The following is a 25,936-nucleotide window of genomic DNA, read 5'->3' as shown; positions in this document are numbered from 1 at the left end:
AGGGTTGCAGGTCCCTTTTTACCCAGATAGATCCCGACCTCCCTAGGTTCTCCCTTACTACAGTCACACGTCCCCTCGGCAACACCGTGGGAAGCAATGGCGATAACAAAACACAGGAAACACGTAAATATAATTATGCTAATATTTATTATTATTTACTTTGGCAGAAATTGGCACAATTGTGTGTTTTGTGAGGCTCGAGGTAACGACGTAGCGGATTGGATAGCGATAGTGCGTTCCCAATTCCTAGAGGGATTTTTTTTTTTTTGTCTTTGCCTCCCCAAAGAAGCATAAGGGAAGAGATAACGAGACAAAGGGTGCAAGATGAAGAGGATTGGGTCTAAATACACGTTTCTAAGATGAATGCAAACAACATCGAGCAATGCTTTTGTAACGTGCAGCAACTGTCAGTGGAATCTTATGAGGTATTCCACAGGGGTCTATCCTATGACTACTACTGATTTTGACATTTGAATTTGGAAGCAAGCACAGTTTTCCAAGTGAAAGTTTTATAACTCAACAATCCTTTGTGCTTTAGCCCAAACACATTCCAGACCATGTGTAACTCCGTTTGTCTGTTTTATATTTCATGCTACTGGATGCTGGAATTCCGCCACCGGACACTTGCTGCTAAACGACATGCGACCAGCCTCACGGCAAGGACGGCAGCTCTATGCCAAAGATCCAAGGACGTCCGGCAAGTTGCTCCGAGTATCTCCCGGCCGCATGCAAGGAGAGTCGCAAGCATGATATTGTCGCAGGTGGACAGCAGCCAGAAATGGTAAACGTCAACGCTGTTCTCCTGCTTTGTGAGACTTAGCAACTCCTTGCGCCTCGCTTAAATGGTTTCTGAGTGTCTTTGTCTTACACAAGGACTGTTTTACTGGCTTACTAGGAGAGAAGTAGACATTACATTCTAAGAAGAAAAAAAAAAGATGCATGTGTGGGTTTGGGATAATATATTTTAACCCTGGCGAACCCACGGGGTCAAATTTGGCCCCTATAAATTCTGCTACTCAAACAACAAAGACCTTTTTTTTTTTTTTTTTTTTACAAATTTAACTTCAAAAGTCCAGAGTGCCACTTCTGACCCCTGCATGGGGCCATCTAGTGGATGAATATTGCACTTACATGAGCCAGAGTGGTGGTGACAAGATGGCTGGCAACAAAAGATACTGTTTTGTTGAGCTGGAAATCAATCCAAACAAAACCATCTTCTCAGCAAACCATCAGATGGTAAAATTGTGGGGTTTTTTTTGTTAATCTATTTCATATCATGGAGTATGTTTTATATATTTATTTTTGATAAATTAGCAACTCTGAACTAGTTCAAAAAACAAGGGTTAAAATTGAAAAAACATATTTTGGTGTTCAGTGAACTTATAGCAGTCATTTAATGTATCATTCATAATTTTCCAAAGAAGAAAAAGGGTTCTTGGGTTCTACAGGGTTAAAACTTCAAATAAGTTGGTATAAAATGTGTAGCACTGCTGTTATGGAAATAGGAGAAAACCCCACCGTGCTTTGGAATTTTGAATTCTGACGCGATGTTGTAACTGACGAGAAAGATGTATTTCATCTTTGCCTGTTGGATTTCTATTCATTACACATGAAAACATGAATGGAACCTATAAATATCTTCTCAGGTGATGACAGAGGACGTACAGTAAATTAGGGATTTCTCTCTCGTACCTTGTGTGTTCTGTGGCGCTAACTTCAAACTGGATCCTTTAATGCTTCAAAACCGTCCCATACAAGTACAAGGATATGCATAAGAGGGTATACATGGCGACCACTAATATTATGATGTGATCAAAGCATCTCTGAAGTCTGCTCCTTCGTGTAGTTATTACTTTGACATCCTCGTCTTGTCCAGCTGCCCCCGCAGTGTATCCTCTCGCCTTTGCGTATCAGACATGTTCATTTAAATCGCGAGTACAGCGAGGCACAGCTTTTTGAAGGAAAATAATGAATCATTTCAGAACCCGAAAATCAAGAGTTCTGAAAATGTTGCATATTAACAGTCATTACCCCAGTAAGCCGTCAAAGCTGTCATCCTCGGGACAAAGTATCGCCGCGGCGTGAATTAGAAACTTATAATGAAGTTCCCTGAGTTCAGCTTGTTGAAATATTGAAGGCGGTCCAAGATGCCCAACGGTGAGCCCTGCAGATACTGAGGCGGGTGTGCGTGTGTGTGGGTGTGGGGTGTGGGAGGGGGGGGGGGGGGGGGGAGTAAAGCCAGAGATCTAGAGTTTGATGGCTGTTCTATTCATCTCTATGTTGCTTGTGCTGAAATGGAGGCGTGTGGAGCTCAACGGCCATTGAGATTATTAGCTTCCAGTCGGCAACCTTCGCCGCAGGAGTTTCTACCGAGCGACTCTCCTAAAGGGAATTCTAATCAACACTTTACCGTCGGTGAAAAATCCTTGTTTACTCGCTCTCTGTGCGGCTTAAGGACTACTTGAGGGCAACTGGGAAGAAAAGGAGACAATAATCAGCAATTTGGGATTCATGACTGTGACTCAACAAATTGTTTGATTAAAAAAAAAATAAATAAAATAAAATTCTATCTACAATTTTCTCCATAATTTATGTTGAATGTTGTGAGATGTTTTCGGCAAGTCAAAGTACTGAAGAGGTGAATTGTGGACTATCAGCAGGATTATGGAGAGAGATAGAGAGAGAGAGAGAGAGAGAGAAAGAGACAGGGATATGATTTTTTCCTCTAATTCGCGGACTTCCGCTTTTTTTTTTTTATCTCTCCCCCCCCCCCAAAAAAAAAAAAATCAGATTTTTTTTTTTTTTTTTTTTTGTAGTAGTAGTAGTAGTAGTAGTTCATTGTGTATGCACATGACTCCGACAGATAACATCTTCTGCTATAACAAAGACATTTGTGGTATGCTCTAATATGAGTTACTTTTCATTTGGTCATGATACAATTATTTGTTCATGAATTTGAACCCCTCAACATTATTTATGTGTTAACTTAGTAATCACATTAGTTAGATATGATGATATTCTCAGTGATAGTTTTTAAAAGCAAAGGCAGTCCAATGTTGTTTTGTCTATTTCTTTGTCATGTGAGTGCATTGAAAGTACGTAAACCCCAGACAACCCGGCAAAATTTTCAGATAATTTCACTTTGGTCAAATCACATAGAGAGAGAGAGAGAGAGAGAGAGAGAGAGAGGAGAGAGAGAGAGAGAGAGAGAGAGAGAGAGAGAGAGAGAGAGGAGAGAGAGAGAGAGAGAGAGAGAGAGAGAGAGGGAGAGAGAGAGAGAGAGAGAGAGAGAGAGAGAGAGAGAGAGAGAGAGAGAGAGAGAGAGAGAGAGAGAGAGAGAGAGAGAGAGAGAGAGAGAGAGAGAGAGAGAGAGAGAGAGAGAGAGATTGATACAATGAAAAAAAAATCCTGTTTTTCCTACTTTGACTTGTGCCGTGTGTGACTGACATAAAAAAAAAAAAAACTGTGCTGGAAAATCAACAAACACTTCAAAAAACTTCAGACTTATTATTTATCGCTAAAGTTGGTGCCCTTTAAACTCGGCTCCGGTTATATGGAATCCATTTAAAGTGAGCCGTGTAATGTCGAGACAAGAGCGGCGCTATAAAAGTGACACATTCCCTGATCCGTACCACACGGGTCTGCTGCCGCATTTTAAACAGTCACGTGATGAACCGAGCTCCGACCACTGCATTAAAACATACACACTCACTTCAACGTGACGATAGCAGCGCACGAAACCGCTTCCTGACTCGGATATATCATCGGGAGCAGTCGCATGAGGAAAATCGCCGCCTCGGTGGTGAATAACGCTAAAACAATAAATCATTTTGCGAAAAGACACCTGCGCGGCGATTAGAAGTGAAAACTCCCGTTTTTTCCAAAGTCTCACTTTAATTGACCTCAAGCCTACTTTGCGTTGAAAGTAGGCGCTAAATCATCTCCACTGGACGTGTTCTCACATTTTAATTCAACATTTCTCAAGCGTTTCCCCCCCTCTCGTGTTTTTAAAGGAGGATTAAGAATGCCGTTTAAGAGGCGGGATTAAATGTGTGAGCAGCGGGTAGTTGGGGGGGGGGTGAGGAAAAACAAGCCTGTTGAGACTTTCTCGACCTTCACTGAACCACTTACGGATAATTGATCTCAAGGTGTCCAGAGAAATAGGAGCAATTTTCAAAATTGTTTAAAAATAATTTGATGGCAGTCCTCCAAACTCTCCTCTGCATCCCTGGCAAGATACAAAATAAAAATGTTTGTAAGAGAACATAAGGAAAATGTAGGATGCCGTTTTTAAGTTCAAGTTGTGATAGAGAGACGGCGTCAACAAAAGAGATGCGCTAGCAATTCTAAGCTAGCATCACTATAAACAAGATGTTAGCCATGGCTGCTATTTTGTTAGCATGACATTATATTTATTATTTTGACAGTTAAAATATTCAGATTAAACTTTTTTTTTTGCGTAAAGCTGTAGCTATAAAGCCTTTATAGTTTTATTGTGTGAACTTAACTAATATTTAATTGAAAAAGTGGGGAGGGGGAAAAAAAACTCACCGAACCACTTAAAGATAACTGATCTCAAGGTGTTAAGAGAAATATGAACAATTTTTATTATTATTTTTAAACCTCTCCAAACTCTCCTCATCTGCATCCTTGACAAGCTACAAAATAAAAATGTTTGTAAGAGAACATAAGGAAAAGGTAGGATGCCGTTTTTAAGTTCAAGTTGTGATAGAGAGACGGCGTCAACAAAAGAGATGCGCTAGCAATTCTAAGCTAGCATCACCATAAACAAGATGTTAGCCATGGCTGCTATTTTGTTAGCATGACATTATATTTATTATTTTGACACTTATATGACACTTGTATTATATTCAGATTAAACTTTTTTTTGCGTAAAGCTGTAGCTATAAAGCCTTTATAGTTTTATTGAGTGAACTTACTAATATTTAATTGAAAAAGTAGGGAGGGGAAAAAAAACCTCACCGAACCACATAACGATAACTGGTCTCAAGGTGTTAAGAGAAATATGAACACTTTTTATTATTATTTTTAAACCTCTCCAAACTCTCCTCATCTGCATCCTTGACAAGCTACAAAATAAGCGACGTAGTTGTGACAAACAGTCCCAAGTGAACGCAGTCCGGCTTGAACAAAAAGAGCTGCGCTAGCAAGACTGAGCTAGCATTAGCACAACGTTCGCCAAGGCTGCTACATTGGCATTTATTCTGATATTTACAGCACTTCTTTGTAGTGTCGTTTCTTATGTAGCACAGCAGTTCCTTATAAAGATGTCACCTCGACAAAATGAACTTTTAATCCCGCTCCAAAAAGTGAACCAAGAGAGACAGTAAAGAATGAAGAGGAGACCCGGAGAGAGGCTGCCCCTGTGGGCCTGTGTGATAAGAATATTATATGGACTGAAATACTTCACGCAGGTTAAAAATCAGCATAAAATGGTGCAGCAATTTCCTTTTTGGAAACCGGCATTGTTGCTTAACAGTCAAATTATACATGCACTTCACAGTGAGTGTGATCGGAATGCAAATCAGTTTGATGATGGGAACGTGTGTGTGCGTGTGCTTGTGAAGTTCAAGACTGGTGTCATGACCTACATAATAAAGTGTTTTGTTGAAACCAATGGGAATTTGAACTTAGCAACAGTTGAGTTTTGCATTTGACTTCAGCATACAGAATTGATGTCAATATGTCCATGAATGATAGAAAAAAAAACAAATTGCTGACCCTGTAAATGCATCTTTAAATACAGTGGTAGGCACGTTGCCGTTTTATTGTTGTCATATTAACATTAAAGCTGTTAATATTTAAGAAATGCGAGATTGGGCCATTAAAGTTCTAGTAATAGGACGTTAAGAATATTTTATATATATATATATATATATATATATATTATTTAACATAAACCCACACAACAGAGTTGAAGGAATTCGCAATTCAGTTTCATTTAAATGAAAATCAGTTGAGCTCTTGTAAGTGAATACAAAGTTGAAAGGAGTTTTTAATCACAGCTAGTAATGCATGACTCCTTCTTGTGATTGTCTCCAAGTCAGCTCTTAGGTCATACAGTGGCTCCAAAATTGCTTTGCTGAAATATTATATATATATATATATATATATATATATATATATATATATACAAAAAATACAGCAAATACTAAACAATTTTTGAATTTGTTTTCAATTCAATGGCGTCAATATTAGCCGCTCTATGCAGAGAATAAAGAATATCCATCTATTTTTATATATATATCACCCGTCTACATGTGTTCAAATGACTTCATGTCTGACTCTCGCCCAAGCACGACACCTTGCAAGCCAACCTCTCGTTACTGCAAATTAATTGGCCGAAACTATCCCAGGGGGGGCGCTGTTAAGTCAGGCAGACCTGTTTAAGGGACAGAGGTGGTCATAATAGAGGAATCCGCTGTGTGTTATTGGGCTATTTACTGCCCCATTTGTGCTTTTAGGGCTGATTTGATTCTCTCTGGGAATGACTTTTAAAATGCTTCGTTGCCGCGCGGTGTCGGATCACAAAATGGAGGGAAGGCGCTGAGATAATAACTCACTCCTTTCACCAGCTCCTTTTGCTTGCTTTTCTTCTGGAGTGGCAGCACTCACACCGATCCATCAACTAATCAGTCAACAGGTAATCGGTTATTTGTATTTTTTATATTCATTATACAGTGGTATAGAAAAGGTGATCAATTGGATTATTTTTTTTTGGGGGGGGGTGGGGCTAACTGTTATAATATTTATCGATTCATAACCTTACAGGTCGTTTTGAATGAGTTCCAATCACGGGATTTACTCTTCCTATTTCGCTTTCTTGCACAGTGCATGTCTTGTCTGAATGACTTGAATTATTTATGCACCTCCGGGACTGCTAATGCACAACTCCGCACACCCACTTAATAATTAAAGCCTCATATTGATTGTGGCACTACAATGCTCGTGTTAAAAGGCGTTAATCAGCGCGGCGCTTGATAAAAACACTGCTGATTCCCGTCCATAAATGTGACTTTAATTGAGCGGCGGGCGAGGGCGAGCAAAAGAGAGAGTGTTGACGTTTGACGTGAATATAACATCAATGTTGTAGCGCGCCGCCGCAGCGGCACGGGCCATCTGTCTTGAACAATTATGTCAACAACAACTAATTACGTATACACTTTTTGCATCGTGATAGTGTTGTTGATTAGTGTTTAAATTCAAGGCTCAGGCTAATTAAATATTGATTTTTTTTTTTCTACACCATATTAGATTTCTGTTACTGTCCAATTAAAAATGTATATCGAAAGAGACAAGATATTGCCAATAATTGCACTTTTAAAAGTAATGTTCTAGCCTTTGGCCAGGTTTTGTAGCAAATTGTTGGGTTGTGCAGCATGTTTACTCTTATAACAGGTCAAATCCGTGCTCGGTAGGGTTTAAGTCTGGGGATGATGAAAGTGCTCTCAATCGGTTGCATTTTTCTTTAAATTAGGGCAAAATGTAGACTTCTGAGTTCATCCTCAGTGCAAGTCCAATCAATGGGCGTTAAACCCACGCGCTACCTTTGGGTCTCCCGGGCAGCATCCTTAAAATAGAAATGTGAATTTGCGCACACTCTCACGGTTGACATTTAACAAATAGCCTATATGAATCAATAAACACTTATTACGTTTCTGTTTGCTAGGTAAGTTTCTCATCACATATTTAATTGGTTCTACATCCTAAAAAAAAAAAAAAAACGGCTAACGTCGACTGTAGCAACAGTGGCTAACATCGTATCTTCCGTTCTAATGCTAGCTTAGTATTGTTTGCGCGGCTGTTTTGTTCAAGCTGGATACGTGTTCTCTGTGAACTTTTTTATTTATTTATTTTTATTTTTGGGGCGTGCGCGTTTGTGCTCTTTAATTCACCTGAAACCTCTTATAAATCCCTTACTTGAGAGTCCCGCCAGAGCCGTGAAGATGTCAGGAGACCAGCGGAAGGATCAAAGGAAAGACAGATGAAACAAAGTTGAAATCCAACGCCAACCAGGCACCACCTTCCACCCACAGTTACAAAACCAGAATCTTTCACCAACCCCAGATGCATCTAAATTCCAACAGATTAGCGAGACCTCAAGAGACCAGAGGAAAGACTAAAGGAAGGAAGGATAGATGAAGCAGCGTTAGATCCACAAACACCAACCTCCACTGATTCGGCGACCAGTGGGAGAAGCAAATTATTTTATTGTTCAAGCTATGCTACCAACGTAACTGTGGCTAACGTCGACTTGTCTTCAGTGCTAATGCTAGCTTCGTATTGTTTGCGTGGCTGTTTTGTTGAAACTGAATACGTGTTCGCTGTGATTTTGAAGTTTATAAGGTCATTGGCTATAGTCAGAGACACAACATGTTGGTTAGCGACATCCGGATCTTGCCAGCAGGCTTAACGGTTTAAAGTCCCCCTTTTATAGCTCAAACAAAATCCTAAAATATTTGACTCACTTGTGGATCAAAATAATGATTCTTTGAAGTGCATACTAAAGCATTTTTGCGAACACAGTGTTTAATTTAGTCTTTTTCTCCTGATCAAGGCCATTACCTTCTGCTTTCTACCTGGATTGGATGCGTGATTGAACCCCAACGCGGCAATGGGACGCCCTAATTTCCCCGGAGCCCATCCACCTTTTTCTTTAAAAGCCCAGATAAACCTGCTAAATCATCACACACACACACACACACGGGCCACGGTAGATGATCCAAAATAGATTTATCAGTCCTGCCACCACAGGAGGGGTCAGCGCTGTTGCTTTTACTTGGGCTAATGGCAGGTTCTTTTAAGTGTAGCCTTTGCTGTCAGCCAGTTAGCCCGCCAGCCCGCCAGCCCGCCTTTCATCTTCGTCCCTTTTTTTTCCGGGAGCATATGGCCGCCGTTTTCGTGAAGCAAGGCGGATGGATGACCGCCACAAAGGTAGCCAGTCCCAGGGTTCCGCTTCATTTTTAGCCGCCATCACCATTCGCCTGCAGATCGTTCTACGTTTACGGAGAAAAATGTATTTGATTTTTTTTTTTTTTTTTTTACGAAAACTTGTACAGTATTTCTGGGGAAACTAGACGGTAAAATGTGTTATGTTAAGTTATGGAGCTGCTCCACTTGCTGTATAATTTTATTTTTTTTCCATATATATATATATATATATATTTTTTTTTTTTTAATTTATTTTATTTATTTATTTTTGTGTTAACTGTGGGAACGCTGAAGCATACATGTTAACCTATGTAAGACATTTTGCATTGTATGTTAGCATTAAGCTAGCAGAAGGCAAAATTGCATGGTTGTTTTATTTATTGATTTTTTGCGGGTGACAGATTTAATGTTTTGCTTGCAAGATAAAGCAAAAAATATATAAATAAGTATGAAAATAAAATCAATAATAATTATAAAATCAATAATAATATTTTTTATTATAGAATAAATATAATAATAATAATAATAATACAGAGTGTCCATAAAGTCTCTTTACCATTTCAAATTTTTTTTTTTAATGCAATTGATTAGATATTTTATTCAGATTTGTTCTGTTGTATTTAGCGTTTATTAAAGTTTTTTTTTTTACCTCTTTTAATACACTTCTACATTTCTTCCATACTTAGTTCTGTAGTTTCGCTGAGTCTGCCTATCCGATTTTGTTTCAATAAACCATGAGACACATTGCGCCTTTTCTTGAGGGTGATAAAAAAAAAAAACTTTATTAAACACTGAATACAATAGAACAAATTTGAATAAAATATCTAATCAATTGCATTTTTAATAATTTTTTTTAAATGGTAAAGAGACTTTATGGACACCCTGTATATAAATAAAATAAAAATGGTTTGTATTAAAAAAAAAAAAAAAAAGCTTGTAGGCTGATCAGCTGTTTTTCTCATATCTCATCAAGCAAGGCACATGAAACACAATATGCATCCGGTACTTGTAGATCAATAAAAGGTCTTCCCGTTGAATAGGACCGAGTCAGGCGAATGTTGCAGTGAAGGGCTGGTCGTATTGTTCAGTGTATTATTTTCCTCAGCGGCGAATCTCCGCACAAGTAGTTCCATCTGCAGCCACTTTATATGATGAGTCCTGCTGCAATGACATTGTTGATCGGGGCGCCGGGCCACGGAGCTTTCATTCACTGGCAAACCTTAAAAAGCCTGTGATGCATTGTTTCCTGCAAAAACATCCTCCGCTATCTTCCTGCTGTCGCGCATTTTTTTAAATGGGTTTTGTTTAACAGCAAAACTGCACCTTTTGCAAACCATAGATGACTTTCTGCAAAGGCAGCTCAGCATCACTGACTCACCATCTTTTTTTTTTCTTTTTTTTTTTTAATGAGCTTGCATCAGTTCTTGGCATGTAATTATACGTTTTATCAACCAGCGTGTCCGCATTACATGTGAATCTGACACGAGGCGCGCTCGGACACGCAATTGCATCATTATCTTTTTTTTTTTTTTTGCGAGGGGGATTGCGACTCGTCGGTTGAGACAAGTTCATTCAAGTAGCGTGGCTCTGGGGCGCAGGCGGTGGAACGGTTGAGTTTGGTCCTCAGCCCGGAGGTGCTGCTCTCAATTAGCGTTATTTTGGATTTACAGAGAAGCGTCTTGATACGTAGCATAAAGTACGTGACAAGGTGTTCACTTTGAGGCAGTGATGATCGAGTCATTCATTTGTGCTGGCTGATTTGCTGGATTTTGCAACACCGACAGAATATTTTTGTTCTATTGCTATAAAAACATGGAACCTACCAAAAGAAGGATTAGAGTCTGTTCTTTCATCAGGAAGGGAAAAAAAAGCATTTTTCTATATGTTTCCGTTTTGCAGCAATTAGCATTGGAATATAGCTAAGTTTCATCATTATTCACAAATCTGTTTAAAACACTGGGTAAATGAACTTTGTTGCAACATGGCCCTGGTTGATCTCTTATACTCTGCTGCAACCTGCTAACCGTTTTTTGTAATTACTACCATTGCTTCAACCGTTTCGTGCAGTTGAGAGGCTGCATCATAGCCGTCTATATGCTCTAACGTTAAAACAAAAACCTAAAAACGTATAAATACGTCTTTGGGAGCATGGTAATATTTAAAATAGAACGTATTTAAATGTTATTGGGAGCAAATTAGTTAATATAGGCTAGGGATGGACACCCCGTGGGCACTGTGAGTGGCTTCTTGAGTAATTAATTGGAAAAAAAAGGAGGGGGGGGGGGTTAGTATATAAATCTAAAAATAAAAAATTTAAAATTGTACTTTCTTGCAAACTTTTTATACACTGATAAACATTCTGTATATGGGGAGAGGAGGAAGGAAAAAATCCAAGAAAAAAAGGAAAAATTCAAAATATTTAAAAAATCCAAGAATTTGACGAACTTCAAGTAAGCAGGGATTGACTGTAGTTTTTAGTTGTAATATCACCAATCACCACTAGATGGCATATATGTCTTAGATGCAATACTAACTACAACGCGAGTAGCCCCTATGTTTTGTTTGCAGTTTGTTTTGCAGATTTGGAATCATATGCAGGACAAACCTGGCACCTCAATCATTTTAATATGTTGAGTGAGTTGATTTTTGTGATAAAATGTACAAAACGTGGGTTTAGGCGAGAGAGCATTTGTCACTGGAAAATAAATTTACATTGATACATACATGCATTGCAAAATGTATTTGCATTGATGAGAAAATGGTCCCTCCAGCATCTAAGTTGCCCGTCCATTATATAGGCAATAATTTGAAAAAAAAAAAAAAATTGGATGACTGTCAATTATTCTGCGCACGACGCAAACGTGTTTTTTGCCCGACAACAGAACGTACCGAATGCGTGCCGTGACCATGTTGCATGTAATTGTGGAGGTCTGAGAGCACGCCGACGGCCATGTCTGTTATTGTAAAGCACGCATTGCACACACTGTAAATCTTATCCAATTGCACGCTCCCTCCCTCTCATGTTGTTGTCCTTCACCCCCCCCCCCCCCTCCTCATAATGTTTGCGCGGGATGAATCAGCTGCGAGCCAAAGAAGAAGGAGCAGATGAACTCGATCTCGTCCCTCTCTGCCTCGGAGAGGAACTTTTATTGCGGCAAAAACATCCACCCAATCTTTTGTACGCTTTGCTGTGAAAACATTTCCATCTCTTTCGGATGCCGTCAAGCCAATTCGCTGCCTTTTGTTACACTTGACAGTTTTTGCGGGGAAGAGTTTTTGCTTTTGTGGGGGAATCAAGAAAAGGAGCCGTTTGAAGTCGTCCCCAAGAGAAATGTTTAATATCTAAACTATTAATGCATGCACTTTAAATGTACATCTTTAATGAAGGTAACTGTTCTTACAAGGACGTGTTGTTCTGAACAGGCTGAAGAATGTTTATTTTAAAATGGGACGTTATTTCAAATTGACAGCGCAGGAAAAAAAAATCCACAAGCATCAAATCGTGATGTCAGAAAATGAGCAAAAATGCTGTTTTCCAAAGTAAAAGCAAATGTTTTATTTTGATTTTCGACATTCAAAGATTGAAAGAAAATCGGTACGCTTTCTTGCAGGACTTCACAAATGTTTAAATCAATGTTTCACCAGCAGAATTAGGAAAATATGAATTGAAGGTTCAAATCGTGTTTAGTGTTGCTTTAATCAATTAGTCTTTGCACCTCTACTCCGTGCCATGGTATATTTTGCACCGCTGTGACTCGAGTCAACTGATACCTGTTGTCGTATTTGTGGGTTCTGGATAGTGACAGTTATTTTTTTTTTATTAGTTTTAGTTTTTTCAAAAATGCTTTGTTTTAGTTTAGTTTCTATTAGTTTTAGTTTTTTGAGGATTTTCAATATTATAGTCACTTTTTCTTTTGTTTTGGGTTTTTATTTTTTTGTTTTTTAATTTACTTTGTTTTAATTAGCTCAGAACTAGTTTATTAGATTTGAAAATGCTTGGTTTTAGTTTAAATTGTATTATTGATTTTTTTATTTGTTTTTTTCATTCTTTTATTTTGTTAACCCAAATGTTTTTGTTAGCAACGCTTGAAAAAATCTGAATATTAATCCCCGTCAGTGACATTGGTGGGATCTGAATATCCAGTAGTTGTGTTGTTTTGAACTTAATGACCGATTGATTTCTGTAGATTTGGAGTTGCTCCACAAAGCAAACACGCAAATTTACACACTGAGTAACTCTTTTCTACCTCGCCTTTACTTTTTCTTCTCTGCCGCTTTCCATGAAATATTTCCGCTAAAGTTAGGCGACTAACTGATATAAATGGGTCGCTGAATTATTCAGGAGATATTAACGTCACCAAATGTATTTTTGAAACCCGTTTTAGGAACAAGCTTGCTGTTAAAAAAAAACAAAAAAAACGTTTTTTGCAAAGACCAAAGACATGAGGAGGAGGATAGAAATCAAGATTGCACTAAACGACAGCGTAAAAGAGATGTGAAGATTCCGTTGGCAGGTTTGATTTCTGCAACTGATGTCTTATTTAACAAACATTTAAAAAAAAAAAAAAAGAAGCTGTCAAATGATGCATCACAGAAAATCCGAGGAAGGCTGTCATTTGAACCAACAACCAATAAGCGTGTGGAGGGTTTGGAGGCAAATGTGACAGGCAGCCAAAATCACTACATGGAGGTTGTCTTTAAGTACAAAATGAGTTTGGCTCGGCGAAGAATGGAAGCGACTGACGAATTTTAGAATGCAGAAAACACCTTGGACAAAATCCAGACAAAGATTGGAATACAATTGAGCAAGGGAGTTCATAGAGTTGCTGAACGGAGCACGGCCCGGGCGCATAAATATTGGTAGATTAGTCGCCATGGTTGCAAAGGAGAGATTTGTCAGGAAGAAAATTGCTCCCTTCATTCAGAGTTTTGGTCACTTGTAGGCGTAGATGGACGCAAACATAGGAATAAGGTTCATAAAATCTTCCTTTTGTCACTCCAGATATGTCAAAGGCAATAATTAAGACCCACACGCCCCAACTTGTTCAAACAAGTTACGACTCGTTCAAACATGACTTGTTCTGGATCACGGGAAGTGCGATGTCATAGGAGGGTCCATATTTAGGTGAAGGGGCGGGGACATGGGCGGGACATGTATTCAGCCACCGGAAGTATGACATCATCTGAACATACAAGTGTGATGTCATAGGAAGTCCATATTTGGACATAGGGGGCGGGGTCTAAATAGGGCATGTTGTGACATGTTCTCTCTCAGCCACCGGAAGTATGAGGTCATAGGGCGTCCATGTTTGGGTAAAGGGGGTGGGGCCGGACGTGAGGGGCGGGACTCTGTCAAAAAAGGTTGACGAGACGTCGATACTAAACCTCCCTGAGATGTTTATTGTCTTAGGTCAGCGTATATAAGTAGTTTATCTTTTTCAATTCCGTTCTCAAAAGATACTGAAGCAAATGTGCTAAAATTATAATATATACCATTGTAACAAATCTCGAATGGCCCGTATAAAAAAAAAAAAAATACATTTTAAGCTAATTTGTAAGACTTGTTCTCAGAAGTGATTGGCACCCTGCTTGTTTTTTTTTTTTTTTTAGGCTTGTGACAATTAGCCAAGCAGCATCAGTGTCTTCCTGCCATGACAATTAGCGCACGCCTGTCTGACTGGGCCCTAATCAACATTTCATTGGGCGAGCGTGCATGATGCTGCCAAACAACAATGCATGACTCAGTATCATCCTGATTGAGAAATCCTCCCTAAATCACTTGATGGCAGAGATGGATGCAATTTCCGCAAGCCAGGAGACACAAAAGGCATTTGCATTCACCTTGAGCTCCGTCGTGCAAAAAAAAAAAAAAAACACAGCTGGCGCTCTCTCCTTGTTGCGACGGAGGTCTCGGCGTTACTGTTCCAGCCGGTGGCGGGTGATTATTGGCAGCCCGTCTCGTGTTTACGGCGAGTGAGATTCTTCAAGCTGCTCTCTCAAGGACATGGGAGGGAAATGGTGGCCAAAATGGAGATGAACTCATTTGCTCCCAAAAACGTATTTTATAAATAAATCAAAGTTATTTATTTATTTATTTATTTTGAAGACTTTGATGCAACCTCTGAAGAGAATGGTTGAAGCGCAATGGTAGTTATTACAAAAACGGCCAGCAGGTGGCAGCAGAGTATAAGAGATCAACCAGCATGTTGCAAAAAACTCTCTTTTTGACAGTGTTTTAAACATCCATCCATCCATCCATTTTCTTTACCGCTTGTCCTCACAAGGGTCGCGGGGGTTGCTGGAGCCTATCCCAGCTGGCTTCGGGCAGTAGGCGGGGTACACCCTGAACTGGTTGCCAGTCAATTGCAGGGCACACAGAGACATCCAACCATCCACACTGTGTTTTAAACAGATTTGTGAATAATGATGAAACTTAGCTATATTCTAATGCTAATTGCTGCAAAACGGAAACAGATAAAAAATATTATTTTTGTTTCCTGATGAAGGAAGAGACTCTAATCTTTCTTTCGCTAGGTTCCATATTTTCAAACAATAGAACACAATGTTCTGCGGGCCTTTTTCAAAATCAGTCAGAATCCAGCAAAACAGCCCGGAGCGAAGGGGGTTGCTTCAGCGAAAATGGCTGGGAGTGAATGAGTAAAACGACGGCTTCACAACGCTGATCTCCGTTTAACCTTCGCTTTCAACCACTTCATGTGCCGCGAGAGATCATCAGGTCGCGCGGTCAAGAATTTTACTACCAAGTTGAGAAAAATGAATCAATGAAAGGATGATGCGATATAAGCTTACAAACTAACGACAAACCAAATGAATTTGCTCCGTGACCTGAGTTGGTGCGTCATACAACAGAAAGTGCAGAGAGACAAAAATAACTGCGGGCTGATGCGTTTTTAAAGGTGAAAAAGCACAGCTTGCGTGTGTCTTTTATGTACATTTCAATTAGCAACACTCTCATCAAAGGCAGCTGCGGCATTTCGAGCACATTCAGATGCAAAGCAACCTGGACTCCGCAGCGTCCTCCCCAAACGGGTACCAGGAGGGTGTAGCAGACTCCACGGGGAGGGACCAGAAAATCTCCCTTGGGGTGCAAGGAAAGCAAGATGATGTACAGAATAGAGTAGCAAGGATAGGAGCTAGATTAGAATTTGGGATTTTTGTTTTTGTACAATAAGATTTTAGAGCCATTTTCATTTATTTTGCTTCATTTTTGTTTAGTTATTAGTTTTAATATTAGTTTTTGTTTGACACTTCCCTCTTTGGTACAGACGTAAACCAATACCAAAATAAATGCGTTTGAAATGAACACCAGAAGTTAACTCATGTGCTCCCAAAAACGTATAAAAACGTTCTATTTTAAATATTGCCATGTAATTATACATTTTTGTGTTTTTTTTATGCTAGAGTATACAGAATGCTTTGATGCAGCAAAGAAAGATTTATGAATAATAATGAAACTTAGCTGCAAAACAGAAACCGATAGAAATATAGTTTTTTTTTCCCCGATTCAAAGAAGAGACTAATCTTTGTTTTGGTAAGTTCCATGTTTTTATAGCAATAGAACACAATATTCTGTGGGCCTTGCAAAATCAGTCCAAAATCCAGTAAAACAGCCGGGAGCGAAGGGGGTTGCTTCAGCGGAAAAGGCTGGGAATGAGTTAATGAGTTAATTTATAATACCAATTGACAGACAAAACAAAAACATTCTCATTTTTATTATATTTCGTTAATATATATTTTTTCTCATTTTATTTTTATGTTGTTAGCTTTTGTCAACTATAACAACCTTGGCGGGAAGCGTCCTCACTAGACGCCTTCTAAATTTTCGACATAGCGCGAGTGTTCAGTGTGAGACTTCAAATCGGTGAAAAATCGAGCCGTCTTCTTTGTGGGCGTCGGCTTAATGTGCTGAAGCCACGCCCACACTCAACTCTCAACGGTTAATCAAATAGCACTTTTATGACCTGGAAAAATGGATGCTACCTCATCTAGCGTCTTTATTATCCAATGCATATCTGCGTAGGGGCTTTCCATGCCGCAACAATGAGGCACTCTACAGCGTAAAAATTCAAATTCAGATTTTCAAGTCTGATTATTTTTTTTAAAAAATTGATATAAGCCTGTGCTTCTACTTTGGTAGCGAGGGTGAGTACTTTTGCCACCTGTGATAATTAGCAACCATGAAGGGAAAAGAGCAAACTGCAGACTCATTTGGTCTCACGATGCACTAAGAGCGAATGTGGGAGTCGGGCAGGCAATTAAGCTTCAGCGGATCAAACCGCCGTAAGCTTTATTCTGACATATGACGAGCGTGAGAAGGTACACCCGAGCGGTCGGTCTCGGACTCGCTTATCTATCTGCGCGCCGGGTGCGAGTTGGGTTGGGTGACTTAAGACCACAACGGTTACTCCGCCCGTCGCGTGCTGGTTGTGATAAGAGTCATGTCGGAAAACAGCTCAGGCTTATTCAGCTGCGGGAGCTTCAAAATGACTGATTTGAATTTGGGGTAAGGATGCTTACTAGTCTCGTGCGAGTAGAAAAGAATTGTGGATATAATGGGTTTTTTTGTGTGTTGCATAGTGGTGATAATGTAGCGGAAGGTGATGGCGGCGGTCCAAAGAAAAGCGAAAAGAAGCAGAAGAAGGCAGATAAATGGAGAGCGGAGAGACCCCGAGATGTTTTTGAAAAGGTCCGTTTCTTCGCACGTGGGCTTTGCGTCGATTGTCCTGCAAGGGATTTATTTGCCTGTCCTGCATCTCAGCTGGATTGTTTACCCGAAAGCAAGCAGCAGGAGATCCAGCGGGCCCTCCATCTTTTCTCTTTTGGACAAACGATGCCGAGGACGCTGCAGCAGGCCATGCGGCGCTCCTACAAGTTCTGGAACACGCAGCCCGTTCCCAAACTTGGTAAAAAAAACAAAAAAAAAAAACAAGAGCAAGCCTGCATTTGTTGGAGGCGCAATAATTCATCGAACAACGATCAAATTAATTGACAATTATTTTGGTCATCGATTAACTTGTTCAATGACCTTGTTTAATTTAAATGTGTCCAAATCCTTGGAATTTTAGCCTCTCGTCAGTAAATATTCGCAGATCTTCCATGAAAGCAGACTTTTGCAAAAATCTGCTTTTGATCTGTTACACAACCATTGACCAATTTTGCAGGCCAAACTACAGTAACTCAATCATAATCAATTTGTGCATTTTCCACGCTGTCAATTTGAAAGGGAATGTGGATGTTTAGGACCAGTTTTTTTTTCTTCACATCGCTACCGCTTCAATTACTCACCCTTTGAGTAGTCACCGATACTGTTATCAAGTACCAATACCACTAGCACTTTTCATTCATAACCCCCACCCTCAAAAAAACAATAATGACATATATATCCCAAAGACGTATTTATACGTTTTATTTATTTTTTTAAATGCTAGAGCATAGAACACTTTGATGCAGCCTCTGACCTGAAGAGAACGGTGGTAGTTATTACAAAAACGGCCAGCAGGGGGCAGCAGAGTATGAGAGATCAACCAGGGCCATGTTGCAAAAAAATATTTTCCCAACAGTTTTAAACAGATTTGTGAATGATGATGAAACTTGGCTATACTCTAGTGCTACTTGATGCAAAACGGAAACCGATAGATAGACCGATAGTTTTTAGCCTCTGAACTTTCCTTTGAGTTAATGGCAATTTTTTTCTTCTTCTATTTTCTAGTTCCTGAACGTCCACGAGAGTTCCTGATACTGGTATCGGCTCACCCATCCCTAAGCATTTTTTGTTTCATTGTGAAATTTTGTCCGATAAAATCATCAGTGTTCATATTTGGTTATGTATCTAAACTAGGGATGGGCGAGTACTTATTTATACCAGGTATCGTATTGGTAGCCTAATTTCAACGTAACAGGACTCGTGATGGCCGATATGGATATTCCAATTAATTTCATGCAATTTTAAGGGGAAGAATGCTACATTTGGATATATATATATTTCTTCCTTTAAAAATGATCTGTTATTGGTTTTTAGGGTGATGTGAATTTTCATATCAAAAGTACAAGTTGTATCGGTGACTACTCCAGAGTTAACTACTCGAACTGTGATGGGACTGAAAAAAAAAAGTGGTGTCAAGCATCCATAGTCGTACGTATTAGATGAATTGCTCATCCTATTTGTTTTTTTGGAAACAGGTGAAGTCGTCATCAGCCACGGGCAAATAACGGAGGGCGAAGAAGCCAGTGCCCGAGAGGAGCCTTACTCGCTGCCTCAAGGCTTCTCGTGGGACACTTTGGACCTGAGCAGACCTGAGCTGGTATGCAATCCGTCTGGTCATGATGTCTTATTCACAGTGGCAAAGTGGGAAAAGTTTCCCTGAAAGTGGACTTTGGTTCCACTGCAAGCTCCAAAAATTGCTTCCTGGAATCTCACTGCATCTTTCTTTTTTTCTTTTTTTTCAGATGCAAGAGCTTTGCACGCTGCTCAATGAAAACTACACGGAAGACGACGACGACGACAACACCGTCACGTACGACTTCTCGGCCGAGTATCTACAATGGTGAGACCGAAAGCCCGCTGTTCCTTTTTTTTTTTGCCGCCATTTCACTTGCGTAACGTCCATCAAGCTTGACATTCACAGCGTCCAGCAGCAGCGGCCGCGGCCGCCGTTCCACCCGCTGCATATTTCATTCCGTCTCGTCATGAGCCGAGCGTCTCCACTCAACCTCTGCCAAGCCGCCGTATCAGTAACAAGCCCGCCGCCGCTCTAATCTCCTCGCGGGCCGCCTTCTGTAATCTACATAAATGCTATCGATACCTTCGGGGGAGCACTTACATCCAAACATAATATCACTTACTTTGAAATGGATAATTAACATTCCTGGAAGTTGCGCGCTCCTGCGCCCCGAGGTTCGAGGCAAGAGGGGTGAATTCATTCCACCTCAAACGCCGGGAGCTGTTCAAGCTCCCCGAACGTTTCTTCTCATTCATATTGCACGCCGCCGTCTTTTTTTTTTTTCCCCTTTTCAGGGTCTTGCAGCCCCCAAATTGGCTGGAGCAGTGGCACTGCGGCGTCAGAGTGGATTCCAATAAGAAACTGGTGGGCTTCATCGCCGCCGTCCCCGCAGATGTGCAAATATATGACACGTAAGTAGCGCATAGTTATGTACAGTGTGTTGGAAGTTAGCGGTGGCGGCGAAGCTAAGGCCTGTGGGTCATATACGGCCCCTCAGAGATTCAATCAGTGGCACTCCTGGGGTGACAGGAGGTTCAGTTGCCACACTTTGCCTCAGCTTAGCCTAGGATGCAACCATTTTTCATTTAGATTTTTATTTATGCATTATATTTTTATTTATTTGCTTTTTTTTTTTTTTTTCCCAGGAGAGCTCAGTATTGTTCATTCGATTTGACATCATCATTGCTCTCCTTTTTTTTTTTTTTAAAAAAAAACAAATAAATTAAAAAAAATTAATAAATGTTTTTTTTTTTTTAAATATATATACATATATATATACATATACACATATATATATATATTTTTTTTTTGTGTATGTGCGTGTGTGTGTGCGTGCTTGCGTGCGAGCGTGTGTGTATTCATCAGTTCACCTAAAGCCCATTAAAAAAAATCCCATACTAATAATATAATATAATATAATAATAAATTGCCAAATGCAGAAACATCAATGTAAGTTATCACGATGTAGTGGCTCTCGCCACTCTTTTATTTATTTGCTATCAGGGGTGTCAAAATTAATGCGTTAATTTAAAGTTCCTTCAACGTCACAATTTTTTTTTTAAACCGTGATTAACTCTTTTACTGCCAAAAAACGTTAAATGGCGTTTAGTAAAAACCTACGGAGGAGCGCCAAAGACGTTAAAATACGTTCACCACGTTCACGTTTTTTTTTTGGGAAATGGGTGGAGGAAAGCCTTGGCCAGCTGTGCTGAAAGTATCAAGCAGATCTAGTTAGTATAATGCCTATTTTTGGCCCCTAGATGGCAGCGATGACTCTCTTTGGACAAGATTGGGTAGGCGTCAGTAGAAGACGTGAGGCGGAGCTTAGAGTGTTGAGGGGGCAATGGCTGAGGAAGCCATAATGGCGACCGGTTGCAAGCAGCTCACGCTTGAGCATTTTTTTCAAAGACGAAAAGCATCGACCAATGCTAAAGAGCACATTGATGACGACGATGATGATGATGATGGTGACTCCGAGGTTGACGCCGAAGTTGGACGCGTTGACGCGGCGGCTATGGTCACGTCATAAAGCCTCACCGGTTAGCGATGCTAACGCCGGAAAACACTGTTTAGGTGTTTGTGGCATCATTCATGGGAAAAAAAAGGTCTCAAATTCACTAGAGTGCATGAAATAATATCGTTTCACAAAAAGCTTGATTTCTCCGTTTTTTGTTTCAAAACAGAGCATTTGGGTGAAACTAACCATTTTCTATTGTTGATTACTGAAAAACAGAATAAGGTAGAAACAAACTTTTTTTTTTGATGAAAGATGAGAGTCCAATCTTTCATTTGGTAGTATGTGTGTTTCCATAGTCCAAACACAACATTTTCTGTGGACCTTGAAAGATCAGTCAAAATGCTTAAATCGGCTGGCACTGACGGCATCCCTTTTCTGAAAACGTCTGGCAGTCAAAGAGTTAATGACCGCCCCCGTGTCAAAATTTTTGCGGTAATACATTTAATAATAATACATAATATATTTGTGGAGACTAAGGTTCAAGTTGTATTTTACCATTTTAAAAATGTGCAGAATTTTCACAAGTAACTCGCTCTTAATATGAAAAGAAAAACGCACCGAGCTGTCACCGTCTTACAAATGCAATTATGCCATCTAGTGGCAGAAAAATGAACTCAACCCAAATCAATATCACGCAATTTTTTTACAGTACGGTGCACCTTTTTAATTTTAACTCAATTTTATGAATTATTACTATATCAATGACTAAAAGAGGCAGCCATATTTCTAATAATTTTACTTTTTTCCCCCACTTATATGTTAACAAGAATATGAAAACTTTGGGGGAAAAGTTATTGTACATTTAGAACAGATATAAAATTGGGAATTAATTGTGAGTTAACTATTGAAGTATGTATGTATATATATATATATATATATATATATATATATGTTTTATTTATTTATCTATTTGTTTATTATTATATAATTTTTGTTTGTTATATTGTTATAGTTTTTTTATTGTTTTTTTTTATTATTATTTTTTAGGATTTATAATACAGGCTATGGAGATAATTATGATTTTTTTATATATATATATATGATACAATTTTGAATGTAATATTGATCAATCCATTGCCAACGGTATGTGTGGCTACTGAAGTGGCAAAGCATTTGGCGGTTGTGGAGAATGTTGCTTTCAAGAATGACCTTTAATTGTCTGATCAAATGCAGTGAGCTGTTTTGCTTACTTTCCATTACAAAAGTTTGAGAACCGCTACTCTAGCACTCATGCAAAAAAAAAAATAATAATTTTTTAGGACATATGGTACACAAATACACAAAATACGGTGGAGTGAATAAACTTGACTGCTGCAACTTTTTGAGGAAATATAGCGCGTTTCAGATTTACAGTGTTAGCAGTGAGAACTTTAGTGGCGGCAATAAAACGCTTCCAGTTTGTCAGCGGTGTCCATAAAAGTTGAAAATGTTGTTCTGCAGGGAGAAGCGGATGGCGCAGATCAAATTTCTGTGCGTGCATAAGAAGCTGCGCCTCAAGCGGATGGCCCCGGTTCTGATCCGCGAGCTGGCCAGACGGGTGCGGCAGCGGGGCGTCGGACAGGCGCTGTACGCGGCTTCCGTGGTGCTGCCAACGCCGCTCAGCTCCTGCAGGTACCCGAGAGCGATGATTGATTCGTCTTTAGATTTAAAGGAAAACTGGTTTAGGATTAGAACGAGCCTCTCTGGTGTTGTGGGCCTCCGCCAGCTGCTCAGCTTGAAGTTGCCGGGTTTGATTTGGGAGGAACTCGCTGTGAGACATCATGATTTTGACCAAAGGGGGGAGGGGAACCAAAAACTCGTCACAGCAGTTGATCCAGCTGACCTTATGCTATCTTAATGCTAACAGAAAATTCACATGAAAACGTATATATATATATATATTAAGAATGTTTTTTTTTTATCTTGCTGTTTTTTATTTTATTTTTTTATTGTTCACAGTAATTTAAAAGTGTTTTCTTACATTTATGATTGATGATATTATATTTACTTATAATTATTATTATTTTTTAATTATTAATTATAATTATTTATTAATTATAATTATTTAAATTAAATAAAAATTTAATATATAAAAAATGTAAATATATATATATAACATACAAATTGATACTGAATCAAAAATCAATCAAAAGTGAATTGTAAATCGAAACGGGCACATTTGATTCGAAATGATTTTGGAAATCTGGATTAATACCGAGGTATTTATTCTTTATCCTCTGCAAAGAAGGACTTCTATTACAGTTATTACAGTCTAATTATTATTATTCTTCTTCCCCGTTTGTGTCTCAATTACTGTATTATACCGCCACCCGGTGGGCACACCAGAAGATGCGGCACCATGAATTGAATTGGAACTGATTTAAAAAATGTCAACTTACTACAGATTGCTTGTTTTGATTCTGAATGGAAATTTATCTGCAAATGAAGTTCCTTGCAGATGAAGTGAGTTAGATTATTTTTTTTGTCTTTAACAGAAAAATGTGGTATAGCAGTTTTTCTAAATAATTCTAATAAATGAAAACAGTCATATAATGACAGTACTTGACCGATTGGTTTTAGCTGTCAAGTGAATCAGAGTGAAGAATGTCAAATTGGCCGTTGCATTGCATCGTAACTCCAACCACTGGAGCTTTTGCATCCGGATTTTCATTTTAGATTGTGCCACCGACCTCTGAACCTCCGCAAGCTGACGGACCTCCAATATCCCGGGATCCGAAGAGACATGCCCCTGCAGAGAGCTCTCAAGTTCTACCGCCTCCCTGAAGTCGGTGCATGCTGCCACCCAGAGGCAGACCATTTTAAGCACCTTTAAAGTTGTGTGAAATGTTTTTTTTTTTTTTTTTAATTCCCCCGTCCTGTTTGACGTCCTCAAGAGCACGAAGACGGCAGGTTTGCGCCCCATGACTAAAAACGACACTGGGAGGGCGCATAAGCTTCTCCAAGCAAACCTGAGCAAGTTCCACCTCAAGGCCAGCTGGTCCCTGGAGGAAGTTGCGCACTGGCTCTTGCCCAGGGAGAATGTGATTGACACCTATGTGGTAGAGGTCTGTAAACATCGAGATTGAAAAGGAATGTATAGGGGTGTCAAAATTAGTGCGGTCATTTTGAGTTAGTTTGTTTAACGCCACTATATATTTTTTTAATAATAATTAATTGACTGCCTTTTACTAGAAAAAAAACGATATTGGGGGGATTTCAGTTGCAACACAGCAAAATTTTGCAGCAATAAATTTAATAATATTGCATATATTTGTGGAAACTGGGGTCAAACTGTATTTTACAATTTTAAAAATGTGCAGAATTTCACTACTGTATTACTTAATGTTTATTTATTTATTATTGTGCTAAAGGACCAAAAAAAAAGAAGATATTTTTTTTTATTTTTCAAAAAATTAATCAGCTGATTAATCTGGTACTGGAATTTTATTCTACCAAATATTGGAATTGCCTTAAAAAAAATAATAATAATAATAACGGTTAGGCCCTAATAATTATACCTAGTCTTTTTTAAATCAATTAATTACTTGCATAATTTAAAATGGGGGGGGAGTGACCCCAATAGTTTGACATGAACAAATATTCTGAATGTCAAACGCAAACATTTATTAAATTCTTTACTTTAATGCGTGTAGTTTTTAAATTAATAGTGTGATTAATCTGCAATTATTTTTTGGTGATTAATTAATTAGTTAATGCTTTAACTTTGACAGCACTACTTTTTTGCTAACACGAGTATGAAAACTTAGTAAAAATATTTGATTGTAATTTAGAACATATATAAAATTTGTGATTAATCGTGAGTCAACTATTGAAGTCATGCGATTAATTATGATTATTATTTTTTTTTATTTAACGCGCCCACAGGCTGATGATGGCGTGCTGACAGATGTGGTGAGCTTCTATCAAATCTCCTCCAACGTGCACAACCACCGACTTCACAGCAGCATGACAGCAGCTCACCTCTTCTGCGCGGTGTCTGCCGCCGCCGGCGACCTCGTCCAGCTGGTGGAGGACACGCTGGTTCTGGCCAAATCTGTGAGTGGGGTCGCTTTAGTCCCAAAGTTGTTTCGGCGGTGGGGGAGGGGGGGGGGGGATCACTTTGATTGACACTTTTCATGGCAGAAAGGATTTGACGTCGTCATTGCCGCCGATGTGATGGATAACAAAAGTTTCCTGGAGAAGCTCAAGTTCGGCTTCAGCGGCAAGAGGCTTCATTACTATTTGTACAACTGGAGATGTCCCAGGATGAGTGCAGACAAGGTAGACCAGAAGGAAATGTCCTGACTGGGTTTGGATCTTTGATGTCGTTGCTCTTATTTTGTCCTATAGCCTTTTATTCTATCATATAGGATTGAGCATTTCCACTTAAAATGTAAAACCGCTCATGAGAGACTTTTTTTTTTTCAGGTGGGCATCGTGTTACCCAACTAAACTACCAAAATGGAGGATCATGAGTGAGCATTGTAATGCAGGGAAAACACGAACGTGAGTGCTCGTGTAATCTTCCTGTGTCTACAAACACAACTGGATCAATAAAGCAAATAAAGATAACATTTTAGTAGTGGAAAGATTTGTCAACGTAAGGCTATTTATTTGTTGGGCTCAGCATTACCGCGACAGGAAAAGATTACTTTTGTTGTAATAAACACAAGCTGTATTTGTGTGTGTTTGTCTATTTGTGTGCTTCAGTTCAATTCAAATCATCTCTGATGACGCGTCACTCAAT

The 25,936-nt window shown here is 39.2% G+C and overlaps 1 protein-coding gene across 1 annotated transcript; it reads left to right on the top strand.

Annotated features, from left to right (window-relative positions):
- LOC144038107 (glycylpeptide N-tetradecanoyltransferase 2-like) lies at window positions 1–25,761 on the top strand. Its single transcript, XM_077550279.1, has 12 exons — window positions 1–781; window positions 17,551–17,659; window positions 17,732–17,876; window positions 19,153–19,274; window positions 19,420–19,517; window positions 19,988–20,104; window positions 22,651–22,821; window positions 23,866–23,974; window positions 24,084–24,254; window positions 25,075–25,245; window positions 25,333–25,470; window positions 25,618–25,761. Exons 1-12 carry the CDS (start codon window positions 558–560, stop codon window positions 25,639–25,641), a joined length of 1,599 nt encoding a protein of 532 aa, XP_077406405.1. The 5' UTR covers window positions 1–557; the 3' UTR covers window positions 25,642–25,761.
- The last annotated feature ends 175 nt before the right edge of the window (window positions 25,762–25,936 follow it).

The sequence above is a fragment of the Vanacampus margaritifer genome, chromosome 18 (assembly GCF_051991255.1).
Source record: "Vanacampus margaritifer isolate UIUO_Vmar chromosome 18, RoL_Vmar_1.0, whole genome shotgun sequence".
Lineage (NCBI taxonomy): Eukaryota > Metazoa > Chordata > Actinopteri > Syngnathiformes > Syngnathidae > Vanacampus > Vanacampus margaritifer.
This window is presented reverse-complemented; position numbering and strand designations above follow the sequence as displayed.